The sequence below is a fragment of the Mustela nivalis genome (assembly GCF_964662115.1).
Source record: "Mustela nivalis genome assembly, chromosome: 8".
In the NCBI taxonomy this organism is placed as follows: domain Eukaryota; kingdom Metazoa; phylum Chordata; class Mammalia; order Carnivora; family Mustelidae; genus Mustela; species Mustela nivalis.
In genome coordinates this window covers 52,644,600-52,670,243 of record NC_139027.1, presented here as the reverse complement: position 1 = coordinate 52,670,243, position 25,644 = coordinate 52,644,600, and the positions used below count along the sequence as shown (strand labels likewise).

The 25,644-nt window shown below is 42.6% G+C and overlaps 1 protein-coding gene across 4 annotated transcripts in view; it reads right to left on the bottom strand.

The window, feature by feature from the left end:
• Window positions 1-24,550, bottom strand: part of LOC309871234 (uncharacterized protein C2orf42) — a 33,706-nt gene extending 9,156 nt beyond the window's left edge. The window contains exons 1-6 of one of the 4 annotated variants that reach the window (XM_082744061.1): window positions 24,479-24,550; window positions 10,563-10,835; window positions 9,313-9,594; window positions 7,993-8,827; window positions 7,036-7,146; window positions 3,547-3,651 (exon numbers count right to left, since the gene is read on the bottom strand). In XM_082744061.1, coding sequence (XP_082600187.1) covers window positions 3,547-3,651; window positions 7,036-7,146; window positions 7,993-8,815 — 1,039 coding nt within the window. In that variant the 5' untranslated portion in view covers window positions 8,816-8,827; window positions 9,313-9,594; window positions 10,563-10,835; window positions 24,479-24,550. Of the gene's footprint in view, window positions 1-3,546; window positions 3,652-7,035; window positions 7,147-7,992; window positions 8,828-9,312; window positions 9,595-10,562; window positions 10,836-24,312 lie in introns of all 4 variants that reach the window. The other 3 variants (XM_082744062.1, XM_082744063.1, XM_082744064.1) reach the window with 3 other exon arrangements.
• Window positions 24,551-25,644: the final 1,094 nt, after the last annotated feature.

Sequence of the window (25,644 nt, the reverse complement as noted above, 5' to 3'; positions counted from 1 at the left end):
GCAGGCAGAGAGAGAGAGAGAGGGAAGCAGGCTCCCTGACGAGCAGAGAGCCCGACGTGGGACTCGATCCCAGGACCCTGAGATCATGACCCGAGCCGAAGGCAGTGGCCTAACCCACTGAGCCACCCAGGTGCCCCAATAAATAAAATCTTTAAAAAAAAAAAATCTCTGAGGGGTGCCTGCTTGGTGCAGTCACTTTTGGCTCTTGGTTTTGGCTCAGGTTCTGATCTCAGGGTCATGAGATCAAGCCCCACCTTGGGTTCCGCACTCTGCACGGAGTCTGCTTGAGACTCTCTGCCTCTCCCCCTCCTCTCTGCTCTCTCTCTCTCTTAAATATGTAAATCTTTAAAAATAAATAAATAAAATAAAATCTTTCAAAAACAAAATAAAATCTTTGAAAGAAAAAGTCAATGCAAATTGGAAGAATGACCTTGTATGATGGCTTGCTTTAGAGACCTATAAATCAGGAGATAATGATGCCATAACTTACTATTCATTTGAAATTAATTTTCATTAGATAAATGTATATAGTGATAATTTGGATGAAAAGCTATTTTATTCTTTTTTATTTTTTCTCTGCACCAAAGAAGTGAAGAAATTTTGTTAAAAATTTTGTAACTGAAAAAAAAAAAAAAAACTTTGTAACTGGCTGGGGCACCTGGGTGGCTCAGTGGGTTAAAGCTTCTGCCTTCGGCTCAGGTCATGTTCCCAGGGTCCTGGGATCGAGCCCCGCGTCGGGCTCTCTGCTCAACAGGGAGCCTGCTTCCTCCTCTCTCTGCCTGTCTCTCTGCCTACTTGTAATCTCTGTCAAATAAATAAAATATTAAAAAAAAATTTGTAAGTGCCTGGGTGTCTCACTTGGTTAAGTATCTGACTTCAGCTCAGATCATGGTCTCAGGGTCCTGGGATGGAGCTGTGCTTTGGGCTCCCCACTCAGTGGGGAGTCTGCTTGTCCCGCTCTCTCTCTGCCCCTCCTCATGCTCATGCTCTCTCCCTCTCTCTCTTTTTTAAGGATTTTGTATATTTATTTGACAGAGACAGATCATAAGTAGGCAGAGAGGCAGGCAGAGAGACAGACAGAGAAGCAGGCTCCCTGCTGAGCAAAGAGCCTGATGCAGGGCTCAATCCCAGGACCCTGAGATCATGACTGAGCCGAAGGCAGAGGCTTTAACCCACTGAACCACCACCCAGGAGCCTCTCTCTCCCTCTTTCTTAAGTGAATAAGTAAAATCTTAAAAATCTTTTTTTTTTTTTTATTAAAGATTTTATTTATTTGACAGAGAGAGCTCACAAGTAGACAGACAGTCAGGCGGAGGTGGGGGGGGGGAGGAGACTCCCTGCTGAGCAGAGAGCCTGATGTGGGGCTTGATCCCAGGACCCTGGGATCGTGACCTGAGCCAAAAGCAGAGGCTTAACCCACTGAGCCACCCAGGTGCCCCCAAATCTTAAAAATCGTCTACCTGATATATTTTTTTTAAGTTTAAGCCATATATATATTTTAAGATTTTATTTATTTATTTGAGAAAGGGAAACATAAATAATGACAGCGATAGTGAGAGAGAGCACAAGTGGTAAGGAAGAGGGAGAAGACTCTTCACCAATGATCAGGGAGCTTGACTGGGGCATGATCCCAGGACCTTAAGATTTTTAACTGACTTAGCCACTCAGGCATCCCCAACTTGATTTTTTTAAAAATTTTATTTATGTGATAGAAATCTCAATTATGGGGAGAGGCAGGCAGAGAAAGAGAGAGAGAGGAGGAAGCAGGCGCCTCACTGAGTGGAGAGCCCGATTTGGGGCTAGATCCCAGAACCCTGGGATTGTGACCTGAGCCGAAGGCAGAGGCTTTAACCTAGTGAGCCACCCAGCTGCTCCCTGATTTTTTTTTTTTTTTAATTTTACTTATTTGTCAGAGAGACAGAGAGACAGAGACAGAGTGGCAGGCAGAGGCAGAGTGAGAAGCAGGCTCCCCATTGAGCAAGGAGCCCAATGTGGAACTTGATTCCAGGACTCTGGGATCACGACCTGAGCTGAAGGCAGCCACTTAACCGACTGAGCCACCCAGGCATCCCTCCTACCTGAAATATATATATATTTTTAAAGATTTTATTTTTTTGACAGAGAGAGAATCACAGTAGACAGAGAGGCAGGCAGAGAGAGAGAGAGAGGCAAGCAGGCTCCCTGCTGTGCTGAGAACCCGATGCAGGACTCAATCCCAGGACCTTGAGATCATGACCTGAGCCAAAGGCATCAGCTTAACCCACTGAGCCACCCAGGCACCCTCTGATTTTTTTTTTTTTAAGATTTTATTTATTTATTTGACAGAGAGAGATCACAAGCAGGCAGAGAGGCAGGCAGAGAGAGAGGAGGAAGCAGGCTCCTTGCTGAGCAGAGAGCCCGATGCGGGCCTCGATCCCAGGACCTTGAGATCATGACCCGAGCCGAAGGCAGTGGCTTAACCCACTGAGCCACCCAGGCGCCCGACCCTCTGATATTTTTGATCATACTCCCCGACCTTCCAAAAACATTTATTCCTGGGATGTGTAAGTTCTTAATTAATTTGTTAATTATGATTTAGTCTTGTATTACTTGCTATTTATGTACTGGTTTTGTCTTCAAAACCATAGTACGAGAGCAGGGATGATGTCTGGTTTTTAATCACACAGCCATAATATATGAGAGTTAAGAAAATGTTGATTTCCAAATGCACAGGTTAATTATTTGGAGGAGAAAAGTAAATAATGGGGTTCCTGGGTGGCTCAGTCGCTAAGCATCTGCCTTTGGCTCAGGTCATGATCCTGGGGTCCTGGGATCAAGCATACTGGGCTCCCTGCTCAGTGGAAAGTCTGCCTCTACCTCTCCCACTCCCGTGCTTGTGTTCCCTCTCTTGCTGTGTCTCTCTCTGTCAAATACATAAATAAAATCTTTAAAAAAAAAAAAAAGTAAAGTAAAAATATAAATTAGGTGCAAATTAAGTCATTTTGTCTCATGCTACTGATTTTAGGCAGGTTTTCAAACTTAATTTTTTTAAAACACATGTTGATTTTTATTTTATTTATTAATTATTTTTTAAAGTAATCTCTATCCCCAATGTGGGGCTCAAACTCATGACTGGGAGATCAAGAGTCTCCAGCTCTACCAAATGAGCCAGTAGGTTCCCCAAACTTACAACTTTGGAGAACCGACTGTATTTGTGTTTCTCAACAAATATCACTGCATAATTATAAGATACGTTTCTTCTTCAACCTTGAGGCTCCATACCAACTGCATGTGGGTAACAAGCAACAAAAAGAAAATATCCTATAGAACGTGCGCTACCAAAACCCAAAGTAATTTCTGTTGTATTTGTTCTTTAAAAGACATGATTTGGTTTTGAGTAGGACTAGAAACCAGTGGAACAGAACAGACCTCAACCTCAGTGTCAGCTCGTGTTTATCTCAGCACTCTCTGGGGGATAACTCGCAACATTTCTTTCCATTATATGGCTTTGGGATTCTTTAGGATGATTTCCGCCCCTTTAGCCTACCCTGGGGAAGGGAAACTTACCCTGCCTTTTTAATGAAGAAGCAACCACAGGTTTTTTCAGGCCACTTTTCCTTAGATGACTGCTCACTGCATCCTGAGGCAGTAGTGAACTGTTCATCTGTGCCCCTAAACCACAAATCATTACAGTGTTTGATTACATGTCTGCAGAATAGAAATGGATTCAACATAAATTTCTCAAGAGTCTAAAACATAAAAAATCTTTGGTCATTTCTAAGATAGCTTCAGTTTCTAGAAAGAATTAGCATCAGACTTTATACATAACATTTTAAGTTTTATATGCTTTTTACAGGAAATTGGGGTGGGGGTGGGGGACCTAGAAGTGAAAGGAAGAAAAAAACTCACCCACTGCTCCCACCTCTCAGAAAATCACTATCAATTTTCTGGTGAACTATTTATTGTCTCTGTGTGTATGTGTGAATAGTTAATTTTGCTGGTTTTGTGATTTTAAGTAACTATGATTGTACCAGGACTGCCAAATTAAGCAAAAAAAAAGAGAAAATTCTGAATTTCAAATAGTTCTTTTTTTTTCTTTTTAAAGATTTTATTTATTTATTTGATAGATAGAGATCACAAGTAGGCAGAGAGGCAGTCAGAGAGAGGAGGAAGCAGGCTCCCCGCCGAGCAGAGAGCCGGACATAGGGCTCGATCTCAGGACCTTGGGACCATGACCTGAGCCAAAGGCAGAGGCTTTAACCCACTGAGCCACCCAGGTGCCCCCCCAAATAGTTCTTTTTTAATATAAGCACATTTCAAATACAGCATGGGACATACTTGTACTAAAATTATTTATTGTTTATGTGAAACTCAAACTGAACTGAGCATTGCTTTTTACTTGAGTTATCCAAACAGTTCTCTATAATTCTTTTTTATTTATTTTTATTTTTAATTTTTAAAAAAAATTTATTTATTTATTTGACACAGAGAGAGAGATCAGATGTAGGCAGAGAGGCAGGAGAGATGCAGGGCTCGATCCCAGGACCCTGGGATCATGATCCGGGCTGAAGGCAGAGGCTTAACCCACTGAGCCACCCAGGTGCCCCTATTATTCTTTAAATATATATATATATATATATATATATATATATATATTATTTATTTTAGAGAGAGAGTGTGTGTGTGCATGCACCAGCAAAGGGAGGGGTAGAGGGAGAGGAAGAGAGACTCTTCAGAAGACTCTGAGCTGAACGTGAAGCCCGACACAGGGTTCAATTCCAGAGCCCTGAGATCAACACCTGAGCCAAAATCAAGAGCTAGATGCTCAAATAACTGAGCTACCCAGGCACCCCTATAATAATCCTTTATAATAATTTTATAATTCTTTATAATAATTTTTAATGGCTGCCTGATATTCCATCAAGTAGCTTTATCATGGTTTACTTAACTATCCCTAGTGGTAGGCCCTTACTTGTTTCTAATTTTTCAGTAAACTATAAAATGAGTATCTGTGGACAAAATGTTTTTCCTATATCAAGGATTATTTTCTTATGAAAGATTATTTATAATCCCCCTGCTCTCACACACATGCACACAATCTCTGTTTCTCTCTAAAATAAATAAATACGGGCGCCTGGGTGGCTCAGTCGGTTGAGTGTCTGACTTCAGCTCAGGTCATGACCTTGCAGTCCTAGGATCAAGCCCCATATCAGGCTCCCTGCTCAGCGGGGGTCTCCTTCTCCCTCTGTCATCTCTCTGTTTCTCTCAAGTAAATAAATCAAATCTTTAAAAATAAATGAAATAAAACAATCTTAAAAAAAAAAAAACCCCACAGCTGGGGTGTCTGAGTGGTTCAGTCGGTTAGGAGTCTGCCTTCAGCTCAAGTCATGATCCCAGAGTCCTGGAACTGCATCAGGCTCCTTGCTCAGAGGGAAGCCTGCTTCTCCCTCTGCCTGCTTCTCCCCTTGCTTGTGCTTGCACACTCTCTCTCTCACAAATAAAGAAATAAAATCTTATTTTTAAATTAAGATGAATTTTTAAAATTTTATTAACATATATTATTTGCTTCAGAGAAGAAATAAAATCTTTTTTAAAAAATGTTTTTAAAAAAGATTTTATTTATTTATTTGACAGACAAAGATCACAAGTAGGCAGAGAGGCAGGCAGAGAGAGAAAAGGAAGCAGGCTCCCTGCTGAGCAGAGAGCCTGATGCAGGGCTCAATCCCAGGACCCTGGGACCATGACCTGAGCCGAAGGCAGAGGCTTCAACCCACAGGCTCCCTGCTGAGCGGAGAGCCCCATGCAGGGCTTGATCCCAGGACCCTGAAATCATGACCTGAGCCAAAGGCAGAGGATTAACCCACTGAGCCACCCAGATGCCCCGAAGAAATAAAATCTTTAAAAACAAACAAACAAGCAAACAAACAAAACCACAATTATTTAGAATCAGGTCTACTGAGTAAAAGGATAAGAACTTTCTTTTTCGAGGCACCTGGGTGGCTCAGTGGGTTAAAGCCTCTGCCTTCAGCTCAAGTCATGACCCCAGGATCCTGGATCGAGCCCAATGTGGGGCTCCCTGTTCAGTGGAGAGTCGGCTTCGCTCTCTCCCTCTGCCCCTCCCAACCATTCATGCTCACTCGCTCTCCCTCTCTCAAATGATAAATAAAATCTTTTTTTTTTTTTTAAGATTTTATTTATTTATTTGACAGACAGAGATCACAAGTAGGCAGAGAGGCAGGCAGAGAAAGAAAGGAAGGGAAACAGGCTCCCTGCTGAGCAGAGAGCCCGAACGCAGGGCTCAATCCCAGGACCCTGAGATCATGACCTGAGCCGAAGGCAGAGGCTTAACCCACTGAGCCACCCAGGCGCCCAGCTGTCAGAATTCTTAAAAACAGAAATGCCATGTCCCTTTTTGTCTCCATCTTTCTCTACCATCCCGACACCAAAACTCCTGTGCATGACCATTTGAACCACCTCTAAAAATACTCTATCTACAAAAATGTTTCTACCCACAGGACTGGAATATTTTTCTTTTGTTTAGAATCTAGGTCTTTTAATACTTATTTACTAGAACTTATCTGAGTAACTGGTACACTGGTACACTTACATTAACTGACACCGGTACACTTATATTAAAAAAGAAAAAATATATATATGGTACTGCATATTGAAAATGAAGCTAAGAAACTACACTCTTAAATTAGTTTGGAAAATATAATTAACCATTGTCACAAATTTTTAAACACACTCTATGGATAAAAACTTCACGATACTGTCCTAAGGCAGATTAAGGTATAAAACTAGTCCAAATGTCTAAGGGCTAAAAGACATATACAATAATAAAAGCAGAGTCTGGCTGGATCTTATTCCTGGCCAAAAGAACCAACCCTTAGCTCCACTTGAGAAAGAATCATCAATGGACGATAAAACTTTTTTTGGGGAAAAAACATAACAAACATTATTTCCATATTCGCTAAGATGCAATGAAACACAAAATACAGCAAAACCATCTCTGAAGAAACCACCACCAAACAAACAACCCAAATGGCTTCTCACCAGGGACTTCCTCCTTCTTCCTCTTCTTTGGCTTGGAGGCAGTAGGCTCACAAGCTGTTACGGTCGATTCTGAATGGCAACCTAACTGGGGCACAATAACCTCTTTAAGACCTAAAATACAACAGATTTCTTAATTACTAATACCATCCAAGAGTAAGTATGGGGCCCTGCCTACAGAAAAATTAATTTATAAAAAATAACATGGAATACTTAGCTAATGAATCATTGAACACTCCATCAAAAACTAATTATGTACTCTATGGTGGCTAGCTGAACATAATAAAAAAAATAAAAATAAATTATGGAGTGATTGCCTACTTTAAAATAATTTCCTTTAAAGAACTCCCCAAGACATGGGTTTTTATTCATGGACCCTTAACACAATAAAAGACTTTACAGAGAAATTAAACTAAAAAGTTGGGAGCTACTGCCAACTGATCATTAAGAAATGAAAATAAAAAGCATCTACAAGATAAACTCTGTTAAAAACTACAACAAAAGACTTGCTGTACAATCTTTAAAAATCTTTCAAGCAGGTAATAGCTTTCCCTGTCTTCAAAGATAACAAGCAAGTTTTTTTTTTTGTTTTGTTTTGTTAAAAGTTTTTTTGTTTTGTTTATTCTTTGTTTTTATTAACATAGGGCATCTGTGAAAAAGTTTTTTTAAAAAAAGGTGAAACAAAGATAAGCTAACTTTTGCTAGATTCGCTGTCTCAGTGAAAATGTCCAAGCCTCCTGATCATTAGTTTCAATCAACCAACCAACCAATCAACCAACCAATCAACCAACCAACCTTTATGCAAGTGTGCTGACTGGGATTAAAAGAAGGAATGTTTTTCATTTGAATTATCTAGCAACTGCTTCTGAAGGTTGCTAGGACAATCTCCAAATGCCATCAGTGGAACTCTTTCATTGCCATTTTAGAAAAACAGAGTAACCGTGTCAACACAACACCTACCGCTAGAATCAAAATTCAGGAAGTCTGAGAATTCCTGAGCCAATGTCTCATCACTGGCAAAGGCACAGATGCAAGCAAAGAAGTGAATACATCTCTGGGCCACCTCCTCCTTGGAGGCATTCGACTTGTGCGATTTCAGAGCCTGGCAGGAGCAGAAGAAACGGCGCTCAGGCAAGCTTTTGGCACTGATTTTCTGCACAAAGGAGGTATGCAAATACCCTAAACTGTGCTTCTGGCTCGCCTTGCACTTCACCACCAGAATGTTTTTCGTAATCCTCTGTACGAGGGGACCCGTGGGTTCCGTGGCCAGCTGCCAGATGGTTTGCTTGGTTTCTGGGGAGGCCTGCATTGCATTCAGGACCGAGCTTTTCAGCGTCAGAGGGGTGGCCTCGGCCTGGCAGCTCACTGCCAGCTTGATGTGCTGGCACTGATTTTCCACCACACCCTGGGTGGCAGCTTTCAGGCATGAGGGGACATAACAGCGCCCCGAGCTCAGCTGAGTGATGATTGTCCCGTCCACAGTCTGGATTGTCGTCTCTGACACGCCTAGCTCCACAAAGCATCGGTGATCCGGGCCCCGGTCTCTTTGCCGCACCGAGTAAACCTGCAGATCGGAGCCCGTGATGATTTTGACAGCTTCAACACTAGGCTGCTTCCGTGCACCATAGCGGAATATGGTTCCACATGTCTTGTTCTTGCAGCTCAGTCCCCGGGTTCCATTGTATGTGCCGCATCGGGGACACTTCCTGATTCCCCTCAATGTGGCCTTCCCCAAATCAGACAAGAAAGCTGGGACTTTAGTCCTCAGAGAGTTGGGTTCCATTTTTCAAAGGCCCTAGAAAAAGCATAAGCCCATCAGCATGGATATTCATTCATACAACACATACACGAAGTTAAAATCATTTATAATATTAGTACAGACAGTAAAATGTAAACAGATTAGCTACTGTTTCCAAATCACACCCTCCAACAGAACATTTGCTTAGGCCATCAAACAAAAGTGAAATACTGTTACGCTGAAAAGAATTAAACACACACACATACACACACACACAAAAACAAAAGTGAAGGAACCCTTGCCCTTGCCTGTCACAGCATTATACATTTTTAAAATCTTCATATAGTAACTAAAGCATTTCTCTAGCCTCAATACGGTTTTACACAACAACCTAGATTAGTTAACCGAGTTTTCACATGCACTAATGTTTATTTATTTATTTATTTATTTGCACTAGTGTTTAATCTGAACAAGAACTGGAGACTGGGAAAAATGAATTCTTTCCTTTCCACCATTGCCCACAAAACCCAGTCCAATCCTACCTGAATCAGGTGCCAGAGCATCTGGGAAACAGTGTAACCTGAATTCATAAGACCTGAAAGGTGTTTCATTAGTTTGTGATGATCATAGAGGACAGGGAAAGACATAATCATTTGCAGAGTAAATGATACTGTTTAACCCAAAGTCTTTTGAAGTTTGAACTCTATGGTGTAACAATGCAGACATTCTGCCTCCTCCTTCTTGGCCAGCCAATGGTAAAGCTCCTGCCCAGTGTTCCAGAGTCAAAGAAGATTCCCACTGCCCTAAGTGGAGATCTTGGCAATCTAGAAGTCAAACAACAAAAAAATATTAAAGTTATAAAGGTAGAGTCTGTGTCTCCTCTTAGAATAGGAATCTAGGTCGTCCGGAGGTATTTGAAAACTATTTGACAGAAATTGTTATGGAAATGGTTGTTCTGTACTTCCAACTTAAAGCAGGTAAAAGAGTGCTAATGTCATTATGTGGGGAGTTGTCAAGAATACCCAGGGCCATGACATATAATTGGCCAAATACTCATTCTTCCCAATGACAATGCATTATATTTTGGAGTGCTTTATGCTTTTCAAAGTGCCTTCACATTATTTCATTTGAACCTTGCAATACTAGTATCTCATTTGAGCTAAACAATGACCACGTTTCACATGAAAATTTAAAAAGTTAAGTATCCTGGGCTGCCTGCCTGGCTCAGTGAGCAGAGCATGAGTCTTTTTTTTTTTTCTTCTTCTTTTTAAAAAGATTTTATTTATTCATTTGACAGAGAGAGATCACAAGTACACAGAGAGGCAGGCAGGGAGAAGGGGGAAGCAGGCTCCCTGCTGAGCAGAGAGCCCAATGCAGGGCTCCATCCCAGGACCCTGAGATCATGACCTGAACCGAAGACAGAGGCTTAACCCACTGAACCACCCAGGCACCCCGAGCATGTGACTCTTGATTTGAAGATCCTGAGTGTGAGCCACACACTGGGCATAAAGAATACTCTTAAAAAATAAATAAATAATAAAATGCTAAAAGACAATTTGAAGGTGTGTGGATAGCTCAGTTGATTAAGTGTCTGACTCTTGATTCTTGATTTCGGCTCAGGTCATGATCTCAGGGTCTGAGATCAACCTCCAAGTTGGGCTACGTGCTCAGCTGGGAGTCGGCTTGAGATTCTCTCCCCCACTCTCCATCTGTCCCTCCCTCTGCTCATGTTCTCTTCTAAAATAAATAAATACATCTTTTTTAAAAAATTGACATAAAAAAAGTAACTTGCCTGAGGTCACCCAGCAAAATCAGCAATGTGGTTTCCAGTGTCTGCTAAGAAGAGTGTGAATCTCTGCTTTGATTTCCGTTCCAATATTATGAAAATTTTCACACACAGGGCACCTGGGTGGCTTAGATGGTTAAGCATCTGCCTTCAGCTCAGGTCATGATGTCCAAGGTCCTGGTATCCCGAGTCGGGCTCCCTGCTCAGCAGGGAGTCTGCTTCTCCCTCTGTCTCTTCCCTCTGCTCATGAGCTCTTTCTCTCAAATGAATAAACAAAATCTTAAAAAAAAAAAAAAAAAGAAAATTTTCATACATATTAAAAAACAATTATATAGTGAACTTCTACATTCCCACCCATTAGATTCTATAACTAACACTTTATTTATTTGTTTGTTTGTTTGTTTGTTTATTTTAAAGATTTTATTTATTTATTTGACAGAGAGAAATCACAAGTAGATGGAGAGGCAGGCAGAGAGAGGGAAGCAGGCTCCCTGCTGAGCAGAGAGCCCGATGCGGGACTCGATCCCAGGACTCTGAGATCATGACCTGAGCCGAAGGCAGCGGCTTAACCCACTGAGCCACACAGGCACCCTATAACTAACACTTTACTGTACTTGCTTTATTACGTATCTATCTGTTCTTTACTGTACCCATCAATCCCTCATATATTTTATTGCATTTCAAAGTAATTTTTAAAAAAGATTTATTTATGTATTTATTTGATAGAGACACAGCAAGAGAGGGAATACAAGTAGGGGGAGAAGGAGAGGGAGAAGCAGGCTCCCCATGGAGCAGGGAGCCCAATGTGGGATTTGATCCCAGGAACCTGGGATCATGAGCTGAATGGAAGGCAGACACTTAACTAAGCCACCCAGGTGTCCCATCGTCTCAAAGTAATTTATAGGCATCAATTCAGCACTTATATTAACTAAAAGTTCAACTTTTTTTTTAAAGATTTTATTTATTTTTAAGTAATCTCTACACCTAATGTGGGGCTCAAACTCACAACGGCAAGATCAAGTACTCACATGTTCTACAGACTGAGCCAGTGAGGCTCCCCAAAGTTCAATATATTTTTAAAAATAATCTGCTTGTGATGTTGAAATAGGCTTGTTAGTATTGCTCTGACCCCCTAACCCCAAAGGATGATGTTGATAAAATATTTTCCCTCCAAGGGCGCCTAGGTGGCTCAATCATTGGGCATCTGCCTTCAGGTCGGGTCATGGTCCCCACATCCTGGGGTTGAGCCCCATGTTGGACTTCCTGCTCAGAGGGAAGCCTGTTTCTCCCTCTCCCACTCCCCCTGCTTGTGCTCCCTCTTTTGATGTCTCTGTCAGATAAATAAATAAAGTCTTAAAAAAATATATGTTCCCTCCACATGTTCTACTGTGTATTTGTTCATTAACAAGCTCTAAGGTACAGGGGCACCTGGGTGGCTCAGCGGGTTAAGCCTCTGACTTCAGCTCGGCCATGATCTCAGGGTCCTGGGATCTAGTCCCACATTGGGCTCTCTGCTCAGCAGGGAGCCTGCTTCCCCCTCTCTCTCTGCCTGCCTCTCTGCCTACTTGTGATCTCTGTCAAATAAATAAATAAAATCTTTTAAAAATATAATAAAAATTAAAAAAATAAAAATGTCTCCAGATATTGCTGGATGTCTTCTCAGGGGGCCTAAATCACCCATTAAACTCTCCTGATCTAGAGACAGTGGCCTCTTTACACAGCATTTCCTTTCCAGGGCAATAAACTTCTTTAGAAGTTATTTTCATTCAGCCACACAGGTTCTTAGAAGAGAAGGTTGTTCCAAAGTCAAAAGATCAAAGATTTAGTTTGCCCTTTATCACCAATTACTTCTGTGACCAAATTTATATTCTGAGCTTCAGGTTGTTTTTCATTTGCAAAATAGAAAAAATATATATAGGGGTGCCTGGGTGGCTCAGTCAGTTAAGTGTCTGCTTTCGACTCAGGTCATGATCCCAGGGTCCTGGGATCAAGCCCTGCATCAGGCTCCCTGCTCAGCGGGAGGTCTGTTTCTCCCTCTCCGCCTCCCCCCACTTTTTCTTTCTCAAATAAAATATTTTTTTAAAGATTTTATTTATTTATTTGACAGACAGAGATCACAAGTAGGCAGAGAGGCAGGCAGAGAGAAAGGAAGGGAAGGAGGCTCCCCGCTGAGCAGAGAGCCCGATGCGGGACTGGATCCCAGGACCCTGGGATCATGACCTGAGCCAAAGGCAGAGACTTTAACCCACTGAGCCACCCAGGTGCCCCTAAATAAAATATTTTCAAAAATTACTTTGGGGGCGCCTGGGTGGCTCAGTTGTTAAGCATCTGCCTTTGGCTTAGGGTCCTGGGATTGAGCTCCGCATCGGGCTCCCTGCTTGGTGGGGAGTCTGCCTCTCCCTCTGCCTGCTGCTCTTCCTACTTGTGTTCTTTCCCCCCATCTATCAAAATAAATAAATAAAATCTTAAAAAAAAAAGAAAAATATACATAGTATATGAAATATATATATGAAAGAGCTTAACAAAATTGTAAAAATTCATTGATGGTGATTACTCAACATACCATTAAAGTAGAAAAAAACAACTTTGCTCATTAAGGGAGGAACTGGTTTGCCAATTGTCATAGTGAAGCCTTATGGTTTTAGCATCATCACAGGGATTCCACTTCTTCCTCTTATTTTTTCTTTTCTTTTTGTGATTATTTTTTGTAGAGGGCAATTGGTTAGTATCTCTCAAAATTACAAATGCACATTTCTTAAAAAAACTTTTAATTTTGGGGTGCCTGGGTGGCTCAGTTGTTAAGCATCTGCTATCAGTTCAGGTCATGATCCCAAGGTCCTGGGATCCAGTCCCATATCAGGATCCCTGCTCAGTGGGGAGCCTGCTTCTCCCTGTCCTGCTTCCCCAACTTGTGTTCTCTCTCTCACTGCCAAATAAATAAATAAAATCTTAAAAAAATATTTTCATTTTGGGATAATTTTAGATTTATAGAAAAGATAAAAAATCATATAGACATTACTGTATACCCTCACCCAGCTTTCCCAAATGTTAACATTTTACCTAGCCATGAGACATTTGTCAAAACAAAGGTTTTTTTTTTTTTTTCTAAAGATTTTATTTATTTATTTGACAGAGAGATCACAAGTAGACAGAGAGGCAGGCAGAGAGAAAGAGGAGGAAGCAGGCTCCCTGCCGAGCAGAGAGCCCGATTCGGGGCTCGATCCCAGGACTCTGGGATCATGACCTGAGCCGAAGGCAGAGGCTTCAACCCACTGAGCCACCCAGGTGCCCCAAGACAAAGGTTTTAACACTGGTACAATACTACTAACTCTATTACATACACTTTATCTGGATTACACCAGGTTTCCCACTAATGGCACTTTTTTAAAAAGAATAAAATATTTTTTATTTTTTTATTTTATTTATATATATATGTTTAAGATTTTATTTATTTGACAGAGAAATCACAAGTAGGCAGAGAGGCAGGCAGAGAGAGAGAGAGAGGAGGAAGCAGGCTCCCCGCAGAGCAGAGAGCCCGACGTGGCGTGGGGCTCGATCCCAGGACCCTGGGATCATGACCTGAGCCAAAGGCAGAGGCTTTAACCCCACTGAGCCACCCAGGCGCCCCAAGAATAAAATATTTTTTAAAATACTTTATTTATTTAAGAGAGACTGAGAGTGTGCGAGAGAGAGCACAAGTGTGGCAGGGTGGCAGAGGGAGAAGCAGACGCCCTGCTGAGCAGTAAGCCTGATGCAGGCGATCCTAGGACCCTGGATCATGACCTGAGTGACAGCAGATGCTTAACCGACTGAGTCACCCAGGTGCTGCATGAATAAACTTTTTTTAAAAGATTTTGTTTTTAGGGCGGCGCCTGGGTGGCTCAGTGGATTAAGTCTATGCCTTCAGCTCGGGTCATGATCTCGGTGTCCTGGGATTGAGCCCTGCATCGGGCTCTCTGCTCAGTGGGGAGCCTGCTTCCCCTTCTCTCTCTGCCTGACTCTCTGCCTACTTGTGATCTCTCTGTTAAATAAATAAATAAAATCTTTATTTATTTATTTGTTTGAGAGAGAGAGACAGTGAGAGAGAGCATGAGCGAGGAGAAGGTCAGAGAGCGAAGCAGACTCCCCATGGAGCTGGGAGCCTGATGTGGGACTCGATCCTGGGACTCCGGGATCATGACCTGAGCCGAAGGCAGTCGTCCAACCAACTGAGCCACCCAGGCGTCCCGAATCTTTAAAAAAAAAAAAAAGATTTTGTAATTAGGGATGCCTGGGTGGCTCAGTTGGTTAAGCGACTGCCTTTAGCTCAGGTCATGATCCCAGTGTCCTGGGATCGAGTCCAACATCAGGCTCCCTGCTCAGCCAGGAAACTGCTTCTCCTTCTCCTTCTACCTACTACTCTGCCTACTTGTGCTCTTTCTCTGTCAAATAAATAAATTTAATTTAATTTAAAAAGATTTTATTCTTACTGGGGTTCTTGGGTGGCCCAGTCAATTAAGTGTCTGAATCTTGATTTTGGCTCGGGTCATGATCCTGGGGTCCTGAAACAGAGCCCAGCATCAGGCTGCTGCTCAGCAGGGAGTCGGCTTGAGATTCTCTCCCTCTGCCCCTCCCCTCCACTTGTGCATGCACATTCACTCTCTCTAAAATAAATAAATAAATCTTAAAAATATTTTATTTTTGGGGGCGCCTGGGTGGCTCAGTCATTGGGCGTCTGCCTTTGGCTCAGGTCACGATCCCAGCGTCCTGGAATAGAGCCCCGCATTGGGCTCCTTGCTCGGTTGGAGGCCTGCTTCTCCCTCTCTTTCTGCTTGTGTTCCCTCTCTCACTGTGTCTCTGTCAAATAAATAAAATCTTTATTATTTTTTTAAATTATTTTTTTAAAGATTTTATTTATTTATTTGACAGAGAGATCACAAGTAGGCAGAGAAGCAGGCAGAGGGAGAAGGAAGTAGGCTCCCTGCTGAGCAGGGAGTCGAATGCAGGGCTCAATCCCAGGACCCTGATCATGACCTCAGCTGAAGGCAAGCACTTAACTGCCTGAGCCACCCAGGTGCCCCAGTGTTTTTGTTTTTAAGAAAACTCTTTGGGCACCTGGGTGGCTCAGCTGGTTAAGCAGCTGCCTTCGGCTCAGGTCATGATCCCAGCGTCCTGGGATCGAGTCCCACATCGGGCTCCTTGCTCAGCGGGGAGCCTGCTTCTCCCTCTGCCTCTGCCTGCCATTCTGTCTGCCTGTGCTTGCTCTCTCCCCGTCTCTCTCTCTGATAAATAAATAAAATCTTTAAAAAAAAAAAAAAAAAAAAAAAAAAGTGTCTGAATCTTGATTTTGGCTCGGGTCATGATCCTGGGGTCCTGAAACAGAGCCCAGCATCAGGCTGCTGCTCAGCAGGGAGTCGGCTTGAGATTCTCTCCCTCTGCCCCTCCCCTCCACTTGTGCATGCACATTCACTCTCTCTAAAATAAATAAATAAATCTTAAAAATATTTTATTTTTGGGGGCGCCTGGGTGGCTCAGTCATTGGGCGTCTGCCTTTGGCTCAGGTCACGATCCCAGCGTCCTGGAATAGAGCCCCGCATTGGGCTCCTTGCTCGGTTGGAGGCCTGCTTCTCCCTCTCTTTCTGCTTGTGTTCCCTCTCTCACTGTGTCTCTGTCAAATAAATAAAATCTTTATTATTTTTTTAAATTATTTTTTTAAAGATTTTATTTATTTATTTGACAGAGAGATCACAAGTAGGCAGAGAAGCAGGCAGAGGGAGAAGGAAGTAGGCTCCCTGCTGAGCAGGGAGTCGAATGCAGGGCTCAATCCCAGGACCCTGATCATGACCTCAGCTGAAGGCAAGCACTTAACTGCCTGAGCCACCCAGGTGCCCCAGTGTTTTTGTTTTTAAGAAAACTCTTTGGGCACCTGGGTGGCTCAGCTGGTTAAGCACCTGGCTTTGACTCGGGTTATGATCCTAGGGTTATGGGATTGAGCCCCGCATCGGGTTCCCTGCTCAGCGGGGACCTGCTTCTCCCTCCCCTCAACTCCCACCAAACTGCTGCTCGTTTGCTTTTTCTCAAATAAATAAATAAAATCTTACAAAAGAAAAAAGAAACTTCCTTATTAAGGTATATTTTACAGACCATAAAATTCACCCATTTTATGTATATGATTCAATGACAACCATTACCTTTGTAGAGTTGGGTATCAACCACTATAATCCAGTTTGAGAACATTTCTATCACCCTAGAAAAATCCCTCTGTCCTTTCACAATTACCATTCCCATCCCCAGGCAATCACTCATCTGTTTCCTTGTCTCTATAGATTTAGTTTTTCAGGAAATTTCATACAGATGGAATCATACAATATGTGGTATTTTATGTCTGGTTTCTTTCACACAACATGCTATTATCAATATTCAAACACATTGTAACCTGTATCAGTACTGCATTGTCTAAATTGCTGAAAAGTGTTCCATCCAATGGATATATCATTTTGTTTACCCATTCACCAGCAGACAGATAACTGTTCTGTTTCCAATTTTTGACTATTATGAGGGGCACCTGGCTGGCTCAGTCAGTAGAGCACACCACTCTTGATCTCCGCATCACGAGTTCAAGCCCCATACTAGGCCATAGAGCTTACTTACTTAAATAAATAAATAAATAAAGTTAAGACTGATTATATTTGATACATAAAAATGAAAATTTTCTGCATGGAAAAATGTACCATAAGCTAAACTCCAAAGACAAAAACAAACTGAGCAACAAAAGCAGTGCCCAGATTTTTTTTTTTTTCCAGATTTGTATACTGAATTTGTACCTAAATTTGTACACTGAAGATTACAACCGTCACTTAAGGAAATCACAGACCTATGGGTGCCTGGGTAGCTCACTGGTAAAGTGTCCAACTCAGTTTCCAATCAGGTCATAATCTGGGAGTTATAGGACCAAGCCCCATGCCCGGTTCCTGCTCAGCTTGGAGTCTGTTTGAGGTTCTCCCTCTCCCTCAGCCCCTCCCCCCACTCATGCTCACTCTTTCTCTCTAAAATAAATAAAATCTTAAAAAAAAAAGAAATTAAAGACCTAAAATAATGGAAAGATATCTCATGCTTGTAGATCAGAAAACTAATATTGGGCGCCTGGGTTGGCTCAGTTGGTTAAGCGACTGCCTTCAGCTCAGGTCAGGATCCTGGAGTCCCAGGATCAAGTTCCGCATCAGGCTCCCTGGTGAGTGGGGAGTCTGCTTCTCCCTCTGACCCTCCCCTCTCTCATGCTCTCTCTCAAATAAATATATAAAATCTTAAAAAAAAAAAAGACTAATATTAAGAAGGTACTACTCCCAAAACTGATCTATAGATACAATGTAATCCCTATCAAAATTCCAGATGCCTTTTTCGCAAACCAACAAGATGATCCTAAAATTCATATAGAAATGCAAGGCACCGGGCAGAGCCAAAACAATCTTGAGAAAGAAGAACAAAGTACAAGGACTCACACTTCTTCATTCTGAAACTTGCTTAAAAGCAAATTAAGACAATGTGGAAAGAGAAGACAAATACTGTATGATTGACCTTTTATGTATAATCTTAAAAAGCCAAACTCATAAAAACAGAGAATGGAGGGGTGCCTGGGTGGTTCAGTGGGTTAAGCCTCTGCCTTCGGCTCAGGTCATGATCTCAGGGTCCTGGAATCGAGCCCCACACTGGGCTCTCTGCTTGGCAAGGAGCCTGCTTCCTTCTCTCTCTCTGCCTGCCTTTCTGCCTACTTGTGATTTCTGTCTGTCAAATAAATAAATACATAATTTTTTTAAAAAGATTTATTTATTTATTTATTTGACAGAGAGAGATTACAAGTAGACAGAGAGGCAGGCAGAGAGAGGGAGGGAAGCAGGCTCCCCGCTGAGCAGAGAGCCCAATGCGGAACTCGATCCCAGGACCCTGAGATCATGACCTGAGCCGAAGGCAGCGGCTTAACCCACTGAGCCACCCAGGCGCCCCAATAAATACATAATCTTAAAAAAAAAAAAAACCAAACAGAGAATGGAATGATTGCCAGGGATTGAGGGGTGGGAGAAATGGGGAGATATCAATCAAGGGTGCAAACTTCTAGTTATAAGATGAATAAATTCTGGGAATCTAATGGGCATCATGGTGATTATCGTTAATAGTAGTATATTATATTGCTAATAAACTTTTGCTAACACCTGAAAGTTGTTGAGAGTAGATGTTAAATGTTCTCACCACACAAAAAAACCTGTAATTATATGACATGATGGAGGTGTTAGCTAATGCTTTTGGTGGTAATCATTTTGCAACATATAAGTGTATCAGACCACACTGAACGCCTGGGGAGCCTGGGTGGCTCAGTGGTTAAGCATCTGCCTTTAGCTCAGGTCCTCAGCTCCCAGGGTCCTGGGGTCCCTGATCTTGCTCTCTGCCCCTGCTCATGTGCACGCACTCACTCCCTCTCTTTCAAATAAATAAAACCTTAAAAAAAACCACATTGAACACTATAAACTTATATAATGTTATGTCAATTGTATTTCAAAAAAGCTGAGGAGAGGGGCGTCTGTCTTCCACTCAGGTCATGGTTTCAAGGTCCTGGGATGGAGCCTTGTGTTTGGCTCCCTGCTCAGCAGGGAATCTACTTCTCCCTCTTCCTCTGTCCCTCCCCCACTTGTGCACACTTTCTCTCTCAAATAAACAAATAAAATCTTTTTTAAAGAAAGAGAGAGACAGGGGCGCCTGGGTGGCTCAGTGGGTTAAGCCGCTGCCTTCAGCTCAGGTCATGATCTCAGGGTCCTGGAATCGAGTCCCGCATTGGGCTCTCTGCTCAGCAGGGAGCCTGCTTCTCTCTCTCTCTCTCTCTGCCTGCCTCTCTGTCAAATAAATAAATAAAATCTTTAAAAAAAAAAAAAAAAAAAACAGACAACGGAGGGACGCCTGAGTGACTCAGTCAGCTAAGCATGTGCCTTCGGCTCAAGTCATGTTGCCAGGGCCCTGGGATTAAGTTCTGCATGGGGCTCCCTGCTTAGTGGGGAGCCTGCTTCTCCCTCTGCTTGCTGCTCCCCTACTTGTGCTCTCTCTCCATCTCTAAGAAATAAACACAATCTTAAAAAAAAAAAATGACAAAGATCTGAATGGATATTTCTCTAAAGAAAATAAACAGCCAATAAGCATATAAAAAATGTTCAGCATCATGTAATTAGGAAATTATAAATCAAAACCACAATGCGATACCATTTCACAGCCACTAAGATGTTTAAAAAAGCAGGAAAATAACAAGTGTTGTCATGGTTATTGAAAAACTGGAACCCTCATACATTGTTGATAGTACTGTGAAATGGCAGTGCCACTTTGGAAAGTGATGGTTGATGGTTCTCAAAATGTTAAACATAAAGAGTTACTATACGACTCACAAGAGAATATATGCCCAGCCAACTGAAAATACAAAAATCTGTACATGTATGTTCATAGTAGCGTTATTCATAATAGCTAGAAGGCAGAATCAATACAAATTTCCATCAGCTGATGAATGAACAAACAAATGTGGTCTGCACACACAATGGAATATAATTTGGCCTTAAAAGGGAATGATATTCTGATACACACTATATGAACCTCACAGTATTATGCTAAGTGAAAGAAGTCAGACACAAAAAGCTACACGCTGTAAGATTCCATTTAAATGAAATATGCAAAATAGGAAAATGCACAGAGACAGAAAGTAGGCTGGTGGATGCCAGCGGAGAGAAAAAGAGGAAACAAGAGCGCCTGCTAGTAAGTATGAGGTTTCTTTTCAGGGGATGAAAGGCTACAAAACTCTGTAAATATATTTAAAAAAAAATCACTGGATTACAGCACTTTAAAGGAGTGAATTTTATGTTATCTGAATTACATATTTTTGTTATTGTTTTTTAAGTATTTTATTTATTTATTTGACAGAGAGAAACACAGTGAGAGAGGGAACACCGGGAGAGGGAGAAGCAGGCTTCCTGCTGAACAGAGAGCCTGATGCGGGGCTTGATCTATAGGACCCTGGGATCATGACCTGAGCTGAAGGCAGACGCTTAATGACCAAGCCACCCAGGCACCCCTGAACTATATTTAAATAAAGTTCTTTAAAAAAAGACAGATAGATAGATTGATTGATTTATGAGAGAGGGGAGGGGTAGGAGGGGCGGGAAGGGAAAAGCAGACTCCATGCTGGGTGTGGAGCCCAACACTGGGCTGCATCCTACAACTTGGAGATCATCACCTGAGCTGAAACCAGGAGTTAGAGACTTAACTGACTGAGCCACCCAGGCACTCCTAAGAAAGCTGTCATTAAAAGAGGCTGGCTCAGTCAGTGGAGCTTGTGACTCTTCATCTTGGGATTGTGAGGTTGATCCCCATACTGGGTACACAGATTACTTAAAAAAATGAAATTAGGGGTGCCTGGGTGGCTTAGTTGGTTGGGTGTGTGCCTTTGGCTCGGGTCATAATCCAGGGTCGTGTGATGGAGTTCTGTATCAGGCTCCCTGCTTGGTAGGAACCTGCTTTTCCCTCTCCCTCTGCCACTTCCTGCTTGTGTTCTCTCTTTCTCATATAAATTAAAAAAAAAATTTTTAAAGCTGAAAAATAAAATAAAAAGGCATCATTAAAAATAGAGGGTAAATATTGGGGCACCTGGGTGGCTCAGTGGGTTAAGCCGCTGCCTTCGGCTCGGGTCATGATCTCAGGGTCCTGGGATCAAGTCCCGCATCGGGCTCCCTGCTCAGCGGGGAGCCTGCTTCCTCCTCTCTCTCTCTCTCTGCCTGCCTGTCTGCCTACATGTGATCTCTCTCTGTCAAATAAATGAATAAAATCTTTAAAAAAAAAAAAAAAGAGGGCAAATATTTGGAATGCAAATGCCAAAGAGCTAATTTTCTAAAGTAAGAGTCTTTTACAAATCAATAAGAAAAAGAAACAAACCCACTAGAAAAATGAGCAAAGAGCATGAAAAGACAGCTTGTGAAAAATAAAAAACAAAAATGATTTTAAACATCCAAAATTCTATCTTAAAATAAGCAAGAGGCAAATTAAAACAAGACAATACTTTGGCAAAATGACAAAAGAGATGAATGTTGTCACTGTGTTCATGAAGATGTGGAGAAACAGGCACTGCATATCTTTGGTGGGGACGTAAGCTGCAACTGGATGTAAATAAAATAAATGTAAAACATATACTGTAACTTAGCAATTCCACTTCTAAGACTTCATAAGTTCTCCTCTCACATGTACACAAAGTATGTACAAGGACACCCCATACAAAGTTGTCCAGAACTGCACAAGAATGGAAAAAGTCTAAGCACTGACTAAAGAAATTATGGTACAGGCCTACAATATGCTACTGTAAAGCCATTAAGAAGAATAAGATAGCGGGGCGCCTGGGTGGCTCCGAGGGTTAAAGCCTCTGCTTTCGGCTCAGGTCATGATCTCGGGGTCCTGGGATCGAGCCCCGCGTCGGGCTCTCTGCTCAGCGGGGAGCCTGCTTCCCCCTCTCTCTCTGCCTGCCTCTCTGCCTACTTGTGATCTCTATCTGTCAAATAAATAAATAAAATCTTTAAAAAAAAAAAAAAGAATAAGATAGATCTATAGGTACCGATAAGGAAGAAGTATCAAGATATCTCGTGGGATGAAAAAAGGCACTTCATACAGGACAGTCTTGATTTAAAAAAGGAAAAACAAGGTTTACACACACATGTGTATGGTCTTAGAAAAAGTGACTTAGGACTTGGGAAACAGTACAGAGGAGACTTACATTTCAGTTTTATATTATTTGAATTTTAAGTTTTTTTTTTTTAAGACTTTATTTATTTGACAGAGATCACAAGTAGGCAGAGAGGCAGGCAGAGAGAGAGAGGGGGAAGCAGGCTCCCCGCTGAGCAGAGAGCCCGACGCGGGGCTCGATCCCAGGAACCCGAGATCATGACCTGAGCTGAAGGCAGAGGCTTAACCCACTGAGCCACCCAGGCGCCCCTACTATTTGAATTTTAAACATGGACTCCTGTCGCTTATCGTAGATTCTATATTTCAAGCATATACAAACAAGTAACACAGCTTGTAAAGAACCTGTATTTGCCAAAGAAAACGAAAACACTAATTTGAAAAGATATATGCACCCCTATGTTCACTGCAGTTTTACTTAAAATAGATAAGATATGGAAACAACCTAAGATGGATGAATGGATAAACATCTGGTGTGTATGTGTGCCTGTAAAATGGATTTCTATACTGGAATACACCTGGGAATACTACTCAAGACATACAAGAGAAGGAAATATTGCCATTTGCAACAATGTGGATGGACCTCAAAGGTATTATGCTAAGTGAAATAAGACAGAGAAAGATAAATACCGTATGACTTCACTTGTATGTAGAATCTAAAAAACAAAAACAAAGCAAAACTCATACATACAGAAAATAGACTGGTGGGTGCCAGAGGGAAGAGGGGATGGGAGGGTAGGAGAAACGGGTGAAGGGGATCAAAAGGTACAAACTTCCAGATATAAAATAAGTCATGGGAATGTAAGGTACTGCAAAGTGACTGCAGTAGATAGTATTATATTGCATATTTGAAAGCTGCCAAGAGAATAAATCCTCAATATTCACATCACAAGAAAAAAACTTTTTTTTTTTTAACTTTCTTTGTATGGTGACTAATAACTAGACTTATTGTGGCAATCACTTCACAGCGTATACAAATACTGAATTACCTGGTACACCTGAAACTAGTATGTTACACATCATTTTTTACCTCAACTTAAAAAAGAAAGAAAGAAAGAAAGGAAGGAAGGAAGAAAGAAAAGAAACGAAACTGTATTTGAATCCTGCCTTTAAAAAGGTGTCTTGTCGGGCGCCTGGGGGTCTCAGTCGTTAAGCGTGCGCCTTCAGCTCAGGTCATGATCCCAGCATTCTGGGATCCAGCACCACATCAGGCTCCCGGCTCCACAGAAGTCTGCTTTTGCCTCTCCCTCTCCCACTCCCCCTGCTTGTGTTCCCTCTGTGTGTGTGTGTGTGTGTCTCTGTCAAATAAATAAATAAAATCTTAAAAAAAAAAAAAAAAAAGTCTCTTCTAATCAAGTTTACAAAACTGCCTGCTCAGCAAGATGGTGTAAACGGACCGACGCTGGAAGAGCTAACCCAGGAATGCTTCCTGGAAGTGGTGCGTTTTAATCCAGGTATTGTTCAGCTGTAGAGCTGTACAGTTTGGAAGATACTGTTTAATGCTTGGGAAGCAACAGTAACGGAAGGGAACGAATCATTGTCATGAATAAAACATAAAACTTGCTCACTTTTACCGAGTACCAGCCCTTCCCATGCATTTACTCAGGTATTGCTCACCAAAATCCAGTAAAGTGGGTACTAATACCATTTTAGAGTTGAAGAAATTAGCTCAAAGACAGTAGTGATTTGTTGAATGTCTTACAGCCAGCAACCAGATAATCTACCGTGAGTTTGTACTCTACAGGATTCCTTGTCAAACCACAAGTAAAAGGAAGGGACAAGCCTAGAAGCCAGGCCTCCTGATCTAGGTTTCCATTAGCCCTGCGCTGCCTCGGAATAGCGGAGAAAGGCCGCCCCGGCCCCGCGGACGCGTGCCTGGGAACCGGGCCTGCAGGATGCGCACCTCCCGCATGGTTTCCGGGACCAGGCCCACCCCAAGAGGCACCACTCCGGGACCTGCTTCCCGGCATCCTCCCCGCGCGACGGCTCACTTCCGGTTCTAAGTAGGCCCAAGCAGAAGCATCACCTGGCCGGGACCCTGCTCCTTGGCCACGCTCTCCGCCAGGATTCCCAGCTCTACGCCTTCGTCGCACTGCTGCCCCCGCCTTCTGTCAACACGGCCCCCTCACCAGCCCCGCGCCCCCCACCCCCCACCCGCGGCTCCAGGGCCCCAAGCTGATGACCGCCCTCACCTCCTCTCTCTTCGCCTGCCGCGGCCTTTTACAAACGCGGCCAAACTGTTCGCTGTAACGACCGTCGTTATTGGTCAGGGCCGCCCACGCGCGGCGGATACCCGCCCACTCGGCATGCCTGGTCTGATGGGAGTTGTAGTTTCATCCTGTAGGCGGCCAAGAATTGCGGCGGAGTATCGCGGTGGAGTCTGTGCTAAAGCGGCGGCTGTGATGCATAGGTTCTTCCGAGAGCCGAAGTACTTCTGGGCAACCGTGCTGGGACAGAAGGCACCGATAGGGTTCTCGGGCGGATCATGAATGTTTCAGTCCCGAGAAAGCACTATTTCTGCGAAGAATTCACTGGTTATCGGAGCAAAAATTGTCATAAATTACCTGCATTATTAGCAGATGTTGGCTGTGATTTAGCGTTTTGTCAAGGGAAGTCTTGTCCACTAGGGTATTCGTTGTTTGTAAAACTTGTGTGTTTTTATCAAGGGACTCACAGAACTCGTTTCTCAGCCTTCTTTTTCTACCTTAGCTACATTCTGACGTACTACTTGAACGTTTACATTTATAATGAATTGAAATCGGCTTCCTGGGTGTTTTAGTTCTGGTCCTTGGACTCACACAGAATAAATCTCCATACTCTGTTCATGGCTGAGGACAGCTTCGGAATGCATTGAGGCCAGTGTGTTTTGGAAAATTCTGAAATGAGATTTCCTGTGGCTTTGGCCTTGACTCTGTTACTGGGGGTGACACTGTGGGCAGGTTGACTAAAAACGTTAATCTTCTCGTCTATTAGTAAGAAAGAAATGGTCCTTTCCAGAACTCTGGTTTGCTACATTTCTCAAACTGGAGGAAAGGGGAGAAGGATACAATTTTCCGCGATATTTTTCCAATTTTATGTTTCCATTTTGATTACAAGTGGTTATGCTTTTGTTTTAAAGATTTTATTTATTTGACAGAGAGAGGAAAAAGCACAAGCCAGGGGAGCTGCAGAGGGAGAAGGAGCCCCATGCAGGGCTTGATCCCAGCATCCTGGGATCAAGACCTGAGCTGAAGGCAGGTGCTTAACGGACTCAGCCACCCAGAGGCCCCTCCACTCTGAGTTTTTAAAATGATGATCAGTATATCCTGGATCATCTGGATGATCACCTAGTCATACTGTAGGGCTTCAATGCCTGTTG